Source organism: Nannospalax galili, unplaced genomic scaffold, assembly GCF_000622305.1.
Source record: "Nannospalax galili isolate Female #2095 unplaced genomic scaffold, S.galili_v1.0 scaffold634, whole genome shotgun sequence".
In the NCBI taxonomy this organism is placed as follows: domain Eukaryota; kingdom Metazoa; phylum Chordata; class Mammalia; order Rodentia; family Spalacidae; genus Nannospalax; species Nannospalax galili.
Window position 1 is genome coordinate 248,347 of NW_008336853.1, and position 13,139 is coordinate 261,485.

The 13,139-nt window shown below is 54.0% G+C and overlaps 1 protein-coding gene across 1 annotated transcript in view; it reads left to right on the top strand.

Annotated features, from left to right (window-relative positions):
• Positions 1 to 11,864, top strand: part of Ube2o (ubiquitin conjugating enzyme E2 O) — a gene marked incomplete at its 3' end in the record, with an annotated part of 54,826 nt that extends 42,962 nt beyond the window's left edge. Inside the window, 14 exon segments of the mRNA XM_008831341.3 lie at positions 2,192 to 2,251; positions 2,441 to 2,551; positions 5,261 to 5,358; positions 5,763 to 5,826; positions 6,571 to 6,714; positions 7,031 to 7,140; positions 7,275 to 7,425; positions 7,671 to 8,143; positions 8,507 to 8,661; positions 8,859 to 8,971; positions 9,060 to 9,188; positions 9,836 to 9,925; positions 10,803 to 11,499; positions 11,727 to 11,864. Of these exon segments, the coding sequence (XP_008829563.1) occupies positions 2,240 to 2,251; positions 2,441 to 2,551; positions 5,261 to 5,358; positions 5,763 to 5,826; positions 6,571 to 6,714; positions 7,031 to 7,140; positions 7,275 to 7,425; positions 7,671 to 8,143; positions 8,507 to 8,661; positions 8,859 to 8,971; positions 9,060 to 9,188; positions 9,836 to 9,925; positions 10,803 to 11,499; positions 11,727 to 11,864 (2,485 nt within the window).
• Positions 11,865 to 13,139: the final 1,275 nt, after the last annotated feature.

Consider the following 13,139-nt stretch of genomic DNA (forward strand, 5'->3'; position numbering starts at 1 on the left):
TCCAAGCTCCACCCCTATGAGCTGTGTGACCTTGAACAAGTAGCTTTCTTTGTGCCTGCTTGCTTATCTGTAAACCATTAATGACAGTTGGGATGGTGGTAGATATACTTTTTGAAGTTGGAAGCATCTTCTGGGTAACATAGGAAGTGCTCAGAAAACTACCTGGCATTTAGTAAGCAGGAACAGAGGAGGCTTCCAAGGTGACAGCAGGTCCTAACAGAATGGACTATCGGAAGAGGTCTATGAGAAGTAGGCAGTCCATGCTGGGGCGAGGATAGAGGGGGAAGGGACGTTGGGAAGGACCTGTGCAGCGCAGCAGCTCCTGAGTTGTGGAGCCCAGGGATATGCTAGTTGGGGAGACATAGGGGCGAGGTGAGAAAGTCACAGAGGATGATGGAGAGCCTTGCCTGCCCCCCTTCAAGACCGGCAAGTCAGGAAGTACAGCATGGTGCCCCCCCGCCTTCCCTGCCACTTCTTCCCACCTGTTCCCAGTGCTCTGGGGAAATGGAGCTTCCGAAGCATCAGAAGAGCCCCTGAAGACAGCTTCTGATTGGAGTGGAGCTGCACTGTGGGCCAAGAGCCGTGCAGGAAGTGCACCTCCTGCAGGATCCTCCCCTACACAGCATCTGCTGCTTTGGCCTTTGAGTCAGGGCATTTGTTTCCATGTGCTCTCCACACGAGGATGCCCACATGTGCATGTGTAGCTCTCCCCTCTTCTGCTTATGCTCTGGACCTAACAATAGCCACCAGGGGATGTAATCTGTAGGCTTAGCTGTCTAGGACCCTGGTTGGAGCCCTTGGATTTCCCACGTCAAGCCGATTTTTATGACGACTTGGGCCCCAGTTGGTTGCTTTTTTAAGTCTAAGCTAAGGAAGGGGTTGAGAAAGGGTGGGGCAGCATACAGTGTCTTTATAGTTAAAAGGGGGCACTAGCCTGTCAGTGCACCCCTCACTGCCTGGCCTCCAGCCGAGTCTCCAGGGTCTCGGCCTATGTCTGGGGCAGTGAACCAGGCGTTAACACAGTGGCTATGTGTACATGCACAGGTCCTGCTGTTTTTGTGGTCTGGCGGATCCCAACATAAACACCCTCAGTTGGCCTCCAAGGTCCCATTTTGTATGTAGCAGCAGGCTGCCTGTCATCTGGAATGGGTCCTGGGTTCCCATGGGAATTAGCACACCGCTGCTTGATGGTAGGGTTCATTGCTCCCCTCACAATAAGCCACATCTTGCTACTGGAGTTTGTGTCAGGTGTTGTTGCCAAAGTGTGGGTGGCCTTGTTCTAATATCTTCCTTTTTCATCATTTCTGTTCTGCTCTCCGGGCAGTCACCTTTCATGCCCAAGGAGTTGACGACAGCAGAGAGGCTTCTCTGCTGAGCAGTGTTGGGTAGGGTAGACTTTGAGGAAATAGCTCTCCCAGGTGTGTGGCTCTGGGTCTTAGAGCGGGAGAGATACAGAGATCCCCATCACTTATGGGCTACCAATGAACTACAGAGTAGCAGTCCAGGGTTTGAGACCCAACAGAAGGGAAGACAAGCAGGCCTGGCAGAGAACTGGCCCTGCCTCAGCTGTTGAAGGCCACCCAGCAACCTCGCGGCAGGAAGTGGCAGCCACTGGGGCTCTGTAATGGGACAGGTCAAGCTCCGCATCAGCCAGCCCTAGAGCTACTCAGCAGCCACAGGGCTCTGCAGTGCTGCAGATAAGGCGCAGGCTGCAGCTGGGCAGGGGGGATAACCCAGATTAGAAGTGGTGTCAGGTGATAGCTGGCTTCAGGGTGACCTCCACAGCCCAGTGTCATACCCGTCCCCCAACCCTCCTGAGCACTGATCAGCCAGGGTCAGAAGACAGGCACTCAAAAGAAGGATTTAACTCGGGAAAATATTTGCTCTGTAGAGCAGGCTTAAGTCTTGCACTAGTGTGAGTCCTTTTGTGGTCCGTCAGCCAGCCAGCCACACTTTGTGATGCACAGGGGTACCTCCAGGGGATGGGTACCAACAAGGCAGGAAAGGGGAAGGCAGTGGGGGGTTTGCCTTTGGTGGGAGACAGTGGTGGAAAGAACCGGGAGGAGAATGTCAGGATTCATTATGGATCTGGTGCTGGGCCAGGTGTAGTTTGTGACAGTACTTGAGGGTTGTATGGACTCCTGAAGACACGTGGCTTCAAAGACCTCTCTCACTCATGTTTTCTTAACAGCTGAAACTGGAGGACCGCTCCGTGGTACCCCGAGATGTGGTCCGTCACATGCGCTCCACTGTGAGTCCGTCATCCCCATCCCAGCCTAGGTCAGAGGGCAACCACTTAGGGGCTTAAGCCTGCCTGCTCCTTGCTCTGTATGGAAGAAACTGCCTGGTTCAGTTGGGCAGGGGGCAGCCTTGGGACTATCTGGGTGGGTCTGCCACGGTGGCCTTGCTATATACCCCCTCCCTCCCTCCCTCCCTCCAGGACAGTCAGTGCGGTACAGTGATCGACGTCAACATCGACTGTGCAGTCAAGCTCATTGGCACCAACTGCATCATCTACCCCGTGAACAGCAAGGACCTCCAGCACATCTGGGTGAGTGACCTCTGGCCTCGCTCAGCTCTGTTCTCTTGGCCGTGCACTGTCTGTACTGCTTCTGCCTAGCTCTTACTGAGTGTAGTGTTGCTGGGTACAGCAAGGTCACTGTGGCCAGCTCTCCTCTGGCAGCCTCAGAGTTACCCTTACAAGTGAGCCTGGACACAAGGTGGGCTTGCTCTTCAGCATCTCCTTACTCCCTTTTCTCCTCTGACACTTTTTTTTGAGACAGGGTCTCCCTGTAGCCTCAGCTAGCTTAGAATGCGCTATGTAGTCCAGGCTGGCCTCCATTTCACAGAGATCCGCCTGCCTTTGCCTCTTGAATGTTGTATGCTGGAATTAAAGGCATGTGCCACCAGCCCAGGTGTAAATAACTTTTTTGGTCTTTTTTGAGACAGGGTCTCCCTGTAGCCCCAGCTGTCCTGGATTCACTATGATGACCTAGCTGGCCTCGAACTCACAGAGCTCCGCCTGCCTCTGCCTTCCTATTGCTAGGATCCTGTAAAGGTATGCGCCACCACGCCCGGCTGACCTTCCTTTTTGCTTCTGGGATGGCTCTCCAGTCTGTCCATGCCCTGGAAAGTGACACAGTAGTGTGACCCTTGGCCCCAGTAGCTTGTGCTCTTGTCTCATGTCCAGCCTTACTCCCAGCATGCCCAGCAGGCCTACATCTGACCAGCTATTCTAGGGACGCTCACTCTGCTCCCTGGTCCCGCTGGTGTCCACCAGGCCTCGCCACCATCAGGTCATCCTTTACCCCTTTGTTTTTTAAAACTTCTTTTTTTAAATAATTTTATGTGTATGAGTGTATTGCTTGCTTATGTGTCATGCAATGCCGCAGAGGTCAGAAGAGGGCGTCAGATCCCTTGGAAATGGAGTTATAGACGGTTGCTAGCTGCCATGTGGGTGCTGGAAATTGAACTCAGATCTTCTGCAAAAGCAGCCAGTGCTCTTAACTGCTGAGCCATCTCTCCAGTCCCTCCTTTACCTCTTTGTAAGTGTACTGCTGTAAGCAAGCGTCCCTTATCAGACCCCCGTCCACCAGCCTTAGCCTTGGGAACATTCCCACCTAAACAGCCCATCCTGTAACAGCCACACGTGGTGCGTCCCTGAGGTCATCCTTGCCTTGTCAGTGTTAGCATTCTGCTGTGTGGAAGAGCTTTGCCTACTGCCGTTTGTTCCTTTTAAATTCATTTTTATATCAGCATGCTCTGAAGAGTTGTTTTATTCAGTTGCGTATAATCTGTTATTCTCATTACATGTTTTGCTTTAACTGCCCCAGCTTAGGCCTGTGGAAGGTCCTTTAGGCCAGCCTCTGTGTTTCCATGAGTCCCTGCTTTTTGAAGTGTTTTTCTTCATTTCTGACACAGTGAGATGCTCCAGGGTCATCTTACACTTTTCTTACCCAGCTCTAGAATCAGCCATTTGTCCAAAAAGTGTGTCTTTATATGTGTCTGAGTGCATGTGCCATGATTTGTGTGTGTGGAGGTCAGAGGACTTTGTGAAACTGGTTCTCTCCTTCCACCTTTACCCCGGTTTTGACTCAGGTCACCAGAGGTCCACAATAAGTGCCTTTACCCACTGAGCCATCTTGGCAGCCCCAGAATTGGCATTTTAAAAACTAAAATCAGAGCCGGGTATGGTGGTGCGTGCCGTTAATTGGGAGGCAGAGGCAGGCGGATCTCTGTGAGTTCAAGATCAGCCTGGTCTACTTAGTGAGTTCCAGGACAGCTGGGACTATAGGGAGACCCTGTTTCAAAAAGCCAAAAACTAAAAATAAAAACTGAAATCAGGCTTGAAAGATGACTTAGCGGTTAAGAGAGCATACTGCTCTTGTAGAGGACCTCAGTTCAGTTCCCAGCACCCCCATTAGATGGCTTACAGCCATCTGTAACTCTAGTTCCAGGGATTCCAATGCTTTCTTCTGGCTTCCTCGGGTACCCAAACACATGGGGCATGCACACAGACACATACAAATAAACCAGAATAGCTGGTGCACACCTTTAATCCCAGCAATCTGGAAGCAGAGGCAGGAGGATCTCTGAGTTCCAGGAAGCCAGGGCTATATAATAGGACCCTGTCTAAAAACAAGCGAGCAAAACACCTGAAGCTCTTGGGCTGGGTAGGTAGGTCTCTGGTAGAGCGCTTACCTGCTTTGCACCAAAACTTTGGTTTGATCCACACCACCAAGAAACTAAGATCTGATTCCAGATGTACTAATTGCTACCCAGCCCTCTTGGGACAGCACAGGGAAGTGCGTATGTGTATACAGACATCTAAATACATCAGTACCTAGTGTACCCGTATAGTAGTGTGTACGTATCCATCCTGACAGCTTAGTTCCAGCTGAATGCTCTTGACTCTCCCCTTTTTGTTACTGAGCCACCTTCAGCAGTGAGAACACTGTTCTTAGTATCTGTTTGCTGGAACTCATATCCGTCCACAAAGCCTAACCTCCCGACTGTGCGCTGTCCCTCTGCCTCCATAGGCCCCTCCTGCCCCCCAGGAGCCCACCCACCACTACTGTCCAGAAAGTGGCTTGGGATGCAGCCTCAAACTTCTTGGAGCATCCTGCTCTAGAATCTGTAGATCTAGCTAATATGCTTTCCAGAACCTTCCTCCTGTGTCTTAGTGGGGCAAAGAAAATCTCAGGCCCCAAATCCTGGCAGTGTCTGTCTGCCCTCTCATGCTCATGTCCTTGCTCTGTAGCCCTTCATGTATGGAGACTACATCGCCTACGATTGCTGGCTGGGGAAGGTCTATGACTTGAAGAACCAGATCATCCTAAAGTTATCCAACGGTGCCAGGTAGGTATCTCTGCCAAGGAGCCATCTGCTTAGGGAAGGCTGCCTGCCAGAAAGTGGGTATGAGGGTGTCTCCGCACAGGGCTTGTGAGGTCAGGTTCAGTCCAGGACAGTAACAGGTGCTGCACGCATTCAGAGCCTTGTATCCCAGGTCTTCTTAGCTTCTGTGGCTCAGTTTCTGGCCTGTATTGGCTTTAGTTGTCTGGTGGTTGGTCCTCTGTTCTACGTGCATCAGTGGTGACAGATACTCATATGGGGTCAGGGTCTTGTCCCATGGCAGAGGCAGAGCTGTTGGTGGAAGATAAATGGTGTGTTTTAGGACACGTGGATGTTGTGGTGCCTCTGGTCACCACGGTTGGGTGCTCACTATGCTCTGCTAGACACCAAACCTCTGTTCACTGTTTAAGGTGCTCCATGAACACAGAAGATGGTGCGAAACTCTACGACGTCTGCCCACACGTCAGCGACTCGGTACATACGCTTTCTGAGGAGGGAGGCTCTTCTCTGCCTAGGAACAGGGACTTCTCAGGAGGGAGCTCAGAAGTGCCCCAAGCTAGGCAAAATGAATTGCTAGGCAAGGGGCAGGCGTGCGCCAGGCCAGCTAGAAGTTTAGGAATGGGCAGAAGGTATCAGTGCTTTTATTCACGTTGTGTTGTTAGGGTTTTATTTCGGTGAGTGAGTAGGGGGTTTGTTTTGTTTTGTGAGACAGAGTCTTACTCTATAGCTTAGGCTAGCCTCCAACTCAAAATTCTCCCCCCTCCACCTCCTGAGTGCTGGGATTACAGGCATGTGCCACTTGCCCAGCTGTTAACCTTTTGTCTCATCCTGCAGACAGACAGAGTGGCTTAATCCAGCAGGACACTCTAGGCCTGTAGCACATGGACATACTTTGTAGCTAGGGTTGTACGATTACACAGGTTTGGGCTCCACTGTTCTCTAGACCTTTGTTCCCAGGAGTGTAACCCCTTCACTAACAGCATCGTGTCAGTTGAGAGCTTGTTAGGGGCATAGAACAGTCTGTAGCGCATCTGTCACACTCCTTTGATGACTGGCTTATACCATGTTGGGGAAGTGTACTCACCACAGGATGTGCTGCAGGGAGCTCACAGGCCATATCCTGTGGACTGCTGCAGGTTCTGCTGGTGAGACGGGCACAGCACTAGGGGCCAAGGAGGCCCACTCACAAGTACTTTCCTCTGCCCCTAAACCCTACAGGGTCTCTTCTTTGATGACTCCTATGGCTTCTACCCAGGCCAGGTGCTTATCGGCCCTGCCAAGATCTTCTCCGGTGTCCAGTGGCTGTCGGGGGTCAAGCCTGTACTCAGCACCAAGAGCAAGTTCCGAGTGGTGGTGGAGGAGGTAGGGACTCGGCATTTGGTGTGCAGGACAGTCTTGACCTCCAGGCCCCAGAGCTGAGCTGCTTCACCCTCTAGCCTGCTCCTAAGTACCCAGCCCCCCTTTGATCTAAGAGGGACTTTGAGGATCAGCCCAGGCTCTGGCCATGGTGGCTGATTGGCACAGGTCCCCCCTCCACCTGCCTTGCTCAGGAAGAGTGAGGGAAGGTGACTTCTAACACACGTGGTCCTGCTTCAGAGGTCTGGAGAGCTTTAGGCAGCTGGTCAAAGAGAGTGCTTAATCCCCCCGACAGAGACCCTGTCCCGCCTGCTTTCCCCAGGTGCAGGTTGTAGAGCTGAAAGTCACATGGATTACCAAGAGTTTCTGCCCCGGGGGTACGGACAGCGTCAGCCCCCCACCCTCTGTTATCACTCAGGAAAACCTAGGCAGGTGAGTGTACTCCTGCCCCCCCCCCCAATTCCAGGTGCAATTCCTGGACGATTGACCTGGACACAAGTGTGTGGAAGGGCCAAGCATCCCTGACCTCTCAGAAGTCCAGCCAAGCTCCCCCTTCTCCACTTCAGGGTGAAGCGTCTCGGATGCTTTGACCATGCTCAGCGGCAGCTTGGGGAACGCTGTCTGTATGTCTTCCCAGCCAAGGTAGAGCCGGCCAAGATTGCCTGGGAATGTCCAGAAAAAAACTACGCCCAGGGGGAGGGCTCTATGGCCAAGAAGGTATGTCCTTGAAGTTGGCGGTTGGTGGGCCTTTGAGGAACTGGCCTTGAGCCATTTCCACAGCCAGGAAGGACAGTGTGCTTTAGGCCTTGGGGGGCAGCCTCTGAGAACCCTTGCTGGCCTCTTAGGTCTGTATAACTTTAATCCCCCCAGACAGAGGTGCCTGGGGCCAGGCTGGCCCAGAGTGGGCCTCTGCCACCTGCTTCACTTCACAGTTGCCTGTCCTCTCTGCTCTGCCCTTACAGGTGAAGCGCCTGTTAAAGAAGCAAGTTGTGAGGATCATGTCTTGCACCCCAGACACCCAGTGTCCCAGAGACCATTCCATGGAGGACCCAGACAAGAAAGGAGAAGCCAGAGCCAAGAGCGAAGCAGGGTCCGTGAGCCCTGAGGAGCCACCAGATGGGTCAGCCAGCCCTGTGGAGATGCAGGATGAGGGTCCAGAGGAGCCTCAGGAGGCAGGCGAACCACTGCCCCCTTTCGTGTTGAAGGAGGGCGGAGATGATGGGCTGCACTCGGCTGAGCAGGATGCAGATGATGAGGCCGCTGACGACACAGATGACACCAGCTCGGTGACCTCCTCTGCCAGCTCCACCACCTCCTCCCAGAGTGGAAGTGGCACAAGTCGTAAAAAGAGTATTCCCTTGTCCATCAAGAACTTAAAGCGGAAACACAAGAGGAAGAAGAGTAAGATCACTCGTGACTTCAAGCCAGGGGACAGGTAAATCCGGAGCTTGTTCCCTCAGCCTCCAGCGCCCATTCAGAGGCCAGGAAAGAGCCTGCCTGGGGCTCACATGCATGCTCAGGAGCTCACAGACCGTAACAGCTTGGGGCACACCCCATCCCCAGACGATGGGTGGTGCAGAATAGGTCTCGGTGAATGAAAGTGTGGTGTTAGGTCGGCGGCAGTGGCTGGCTTCCTTGGATCACATTTGGGGTGCAGGTGCACTTGGCACTTGTCAGACGCTCTCGCTCTACCTATGTGGGGCAAGACTCAGGCAGGAGGAAAAGAACAGAAGGTCACCTGCCCTATCCCTAGAGACACATATATGTGTGACCTGGCTAATGGACTTTCACCTGGTAGGGTCGCCGTGGAGGTGGTGACCACGATGACCTCGGCTGATATGATGTGGCAGGACGGCTCTGTGGAGTGCAACATCCGCTCCAACGACCTCTTTCCTGTGCACCACCTGGACAACAACGAGTTCTGCCCTGGAGACTTTGTGGTGGACAAGCGAGGTAGTGCTGGCATCGGGGTGGTCAGTGGGACAGCTATGGATGAGACCCTGGGTCAGTAGGGATGGGGCTTAGGATCAGGGAAGACCTTTTGACAGGAGCTCTTTTCTGGGCCAGGGGAGGCCTGAGTAGTTTAAATGTGGCAGCTGGCAGGCACCCCAGGACTCCTCAGCTAGTTGAGTCCCTTCTGGTTTCCCTAGTCCAGAGCTGCCCAGACCCTGCTGTCTATGGTGTGGTACAGTCTGGGGACCACATTGGCCGTACCTGCATGGTGAAGTGGTTTAAGCTGCGGCCCAGTGGGGACGATGTGGAGGTGAGCCTGCTGCCCTGCTGCTTCCTCTGGGTGGACTCTGGGGAAAGAGGTAAGACCCTGGCTCACATTAGTCTGCCCTGTGCCACAGCTCATCGGAGAAGAGGAGGATGTGAGTGTCTACGACATTGCTGACCACCCTGACTTTCGGTTCCGTACAACTGACATCGTCATCCGCATTGGTAACACTGAGGACGGAGCTCCACACAAGGAGGATGAGGTACACCGCCCGCACCCCCCACACCTTTCCAAGTTCAAGTTATGGTAGCTTTTCCCACCCTGATAGTGACTGCAATCCCTGACACTGCCACCAGGTGGCTCCAGGAGGAAAGACCTGAAAGTCTAGCTCTATGTTCCAGGAGGCAGTGGAACCCAGATGCTTACAGAAGCATTGTGGCTTCTTGAGCCCTGCTGGTTATGTTTCTTGGCTCTGTATTGTAAGCTAAAGTCACACCAGCACAAAGTACAGCACAGCCACATCCAGACGAGGCTTTGCTATGGGACTTTAAAGAAGACGTGGGACTGTTGGGAGGGGTCAAGATAGCAGATAGGAAGAAAGCAGGAACAAAGCTCTGGAGACGGGAAGCCCCATGCTGGAAGGGGTGCAGAGCCAAGGAGGCCAGAGCACTGTGTGCAAGGGCATCGCTGGGGACTTGGGAAAAGCCACACTTAGCTTTCACTTCCAGGCAAGGAATGGGCAGTGTGGACAGATATCCTGAGAGGCGATTGAGAGGGACCTACAGGTGCTCACGTCCCTCCGTCGTCACAGCTTTGACCCCTGCCACCCACCACTAAAGCCCTTCAGACGTACTCTGGCACTCACCCCTTCCAGGGAGCCCCTTTAACTCTGTCCCCTTTGTCTCACAGCCATCAGTGGGCCAGGTGGCCTGTGTGGACGTCAGCAGCAAGGTGGAGGTGGTATGAGCTGACAGCTCAAAAACTATCATCCTGCCACAGGTGAGGCTGGCAAGGCCCTGACCACTGGCCTCGTACGGCCCTGGCCACCTGGGTTGGTGGTTCTGGTCTGGCTCCCATCCCTGAGAGCCTAAAGGCAGCTCTTTAGCTTTTGCCCACAAGCCCCAGGGACAGGAGACAGGGGCTTTCTAAATCTCACAAGTGTGTATAGTTGCTCCCAACCTCTAGGTCGCTCAGGATTCTCTGCCTACTGTGCTGAGACAGGCAAGATATTTTCCTAAGAGGAGACAGCGACTTCGCTACTATTGTTTCTAGAGAAGCAGTGACAGATTAGGGACAGAAAGGAAAGGCTGGCCCCATTCCAACCGCCCTGGCTGGTCTCCTTCCCTCTCCCCTACTTGAGCTAAACTCACAGCCCTCTCCTGGTGCCCAGTAGGGGTTGGGTCAGGTAGGCAGAGAATGGCTTGTCCCTCGCCTTGGCAGCCACTCAAGGGAAGAGCAGGACACAGCATGGCCAACTCCTCTGTACCTGCCAAACCCTCCAGTCAGATTACCCATTCCAGGTGTAGCACGAGGCCCCCTGCCTACCCAGTAGCCAGCCTGAGTCCTGGAGATGGGCTCTCTTTGCTGAGGCTTCCCCTTAGACCTTTCACCACCACCCTCTAGGCACACGATGGCAAATTGCCCAGAGAGGTGATTGCATAGGCCCTTAGCTGGGCTCCTGCTTGGGGAGGAAGTGGGGCAAAGGGCCTGTTGTGGAGACCTGGGGACCTCACAGCATAGTAAGGGCTTCAGCTAGAAAGTTGAAAACAGAAAAGGGAGGAAGGGGATCTCCAAGGCCTCAGCAAGTCAGGCCGGGGACCCCAGAGTGCCTCAGAGTGAGTTCCTGTCTGAATTGCTGTTGCGCTCTCTCCCCCAGCACTTCTACACCATTGAGTCTGAGATTGAGGAGTCAGACTATGATTCAGGAGAAGGCAGCACCAGTGGGGCATCCTCGGACGAGTGGGAGGACGACAGTGACAGCTGGGAGACAGACAATGGGCTGGTAGACGATGAACATCCCAAGATAGAGGAGCCCCCCATCCTGCCCACGGAGCAGCCAGCAGCCCCTGAGGAGGACAAGGGGGTGGTGATCAGTGAGGAGGCCGCCACAGCTGCCATCCAGGGGGCTGTGGCCATGGCGGCCCCCATGGCAGGGCTGATGGAGAAAGCTGGTAAGGATGCGCCTCCCAAGAGTTTCCGGGAACTGAAAGAGGCCATCAAGATCCTGGAGAGCCTCAAGAACATGACAGTGGAGCAGCTACTCATGGGCTCCCCCACCTCACCCACTGTGGAGCCTGAGAAGCCAACCCGGGAGAAGAAGTTTCTGGATGACATCAAGAAGCTTCAGGAGAACCTCAAGAAGACCCTGGACAATGTGGCCATCGCAGAGGAGGAGAAGATGGAAGCGGCGCCCGACACAGAACGCAAGGATGACAAGCCTGAGGGGCAGTCGCCAGTGAAGGCAGAGTGGCCCAGTGAGACACCTGTGCTCTGCCAGCAGTGTGGCGGGAAACCTGGAGTCACCTTCACCAGCGCCAAGGGCGAGGTCTTCTCTGTGCTGGAGTTTGCACCCTGTGAGTCAGCCCTCAGGTGGCCATCACCTTCCCTCGTCACCCCAGGTTCCTGTTTGTGCGAACACACCTGGAAGCCAGGTGGCTTGTCCTCTCCATGTCCCTGAGCCTGCCCCATGGGACAGTGGTGGGAGGCACCTGGGCACAGGCAGCTGTTCCCTACAGGCTGTGCTTCCCAGGGCAGCCGCCAGGGCCTTCTGTTAGGCACTGACTGTTTTCTTTGCCTCCAGCAAATCACTCTTTCAAGAAAATTGAGTTCCAGCCTCCAGAAGCCAAGAAGTTCTTCAGCACAGTACGGAAGGAGATGGCTCTGCTGGCTACCTCACTCCCCGATGGCATCATGGTCAAGACTTTTGAGGACAGAATGGCAAGTGGGCTAGTGGGAGCTTGGTGGTGTCGGGTGCAGGGATGCCTTGCGGTGCTCAGTGCCCGAGAGGCCTCCAGCCTGCAGTGCCTGGACCCCCAGGGTTGAGCAGCACCCACCTAGCGACATCCCCAGGGGTGGCAGCTCAGCTGAGGGCTCAAAATGGGAGTCCCGCAGCCCCCAAGGACACCCTCGTGGGGCCCCATTGGCCTTCCTTTACAACTTAGCTTTACATCTGTAATTTTGACTGATCTTTCTTAAAGATGGGAGCCTCATAGAAGTGCTCATGCTGTCTATGGCCGTCTCTTACCCCCTGTTTGCCCAAATCCAAAGCCTCCTCTCACTCCCAGAGGTCATGTTATGACCGTTGGGACGTGGGTGGAGCTCCTTGACCTTTTCTAAAAGGGAGTGCATTTTGTGTCACTCAGCATGTGGTCGTCATGCACATCCCTGTTTTGCCTTCAGAACCTGCCCTGTATCTTCCTGTTGACCCAGAGTGTTCTCTCTGTTACTGAAAAGCACATTCCACTAGGCCACCCCTGTGTTGAGGACAGGCCCTCCTTATAGAAAACGGTGTGAGAAATGGGAGGCCATGCTCTGTCTGCCAGAGAGATGCTCAGCATACGCTTTCCTTGAAGGGAAAGACAGTCTGAGAGCTGGATGGGCCAGGGCAGCAGAGCAGGCTTTGTGTTGCTGCTTGAGGTTCATTTTGTTCTTTTCGGACCAGATCCCACTCTGTAACTTAGTAGCCCAGACTGGCTTCAAACACACAGTGATCCTCCCACCTCAGCCTCCCAAGTGCTGGGATTACAGGCATGAACCACCACACCCAGCTTGCTTGAGGTTCTTAGCAACACTTTTTTTTTCCCCTGGGTTTTGGTAAAGTTCCTTTAGAAAATTCCAGCCTATCCTGTAGCAGCTGCTCTGAGGGAGGAGGCAATCAGTTACTTTTGTTCTGTTAGCTTTTTCCCATGTCTCAGAGACTCCTTCCCAGGGTGGCCAAGAACCCATGGGAGGGCCCTGCTCTCCAGTTACAGGTTCTCCTCCACTCCTCCAGCTCCTCACTACCCCCACTTTGGTGCCTGGCAAGGGGTGCACACACAGACATACAGTGCCCACAATCTGGATATCATGGCTTCCCTGGTGGTCTGCCCTTCAGGCCTGGGAGCTCAGGGGCTGTTTGATCCTCCTAGTTGTGAGATTCCCAACACTCCTGCTACTCCAGCAGATACAGACTTGGATGTGGTGTCTGCATGATGAGTGGCTCTGGGGTGCTGCC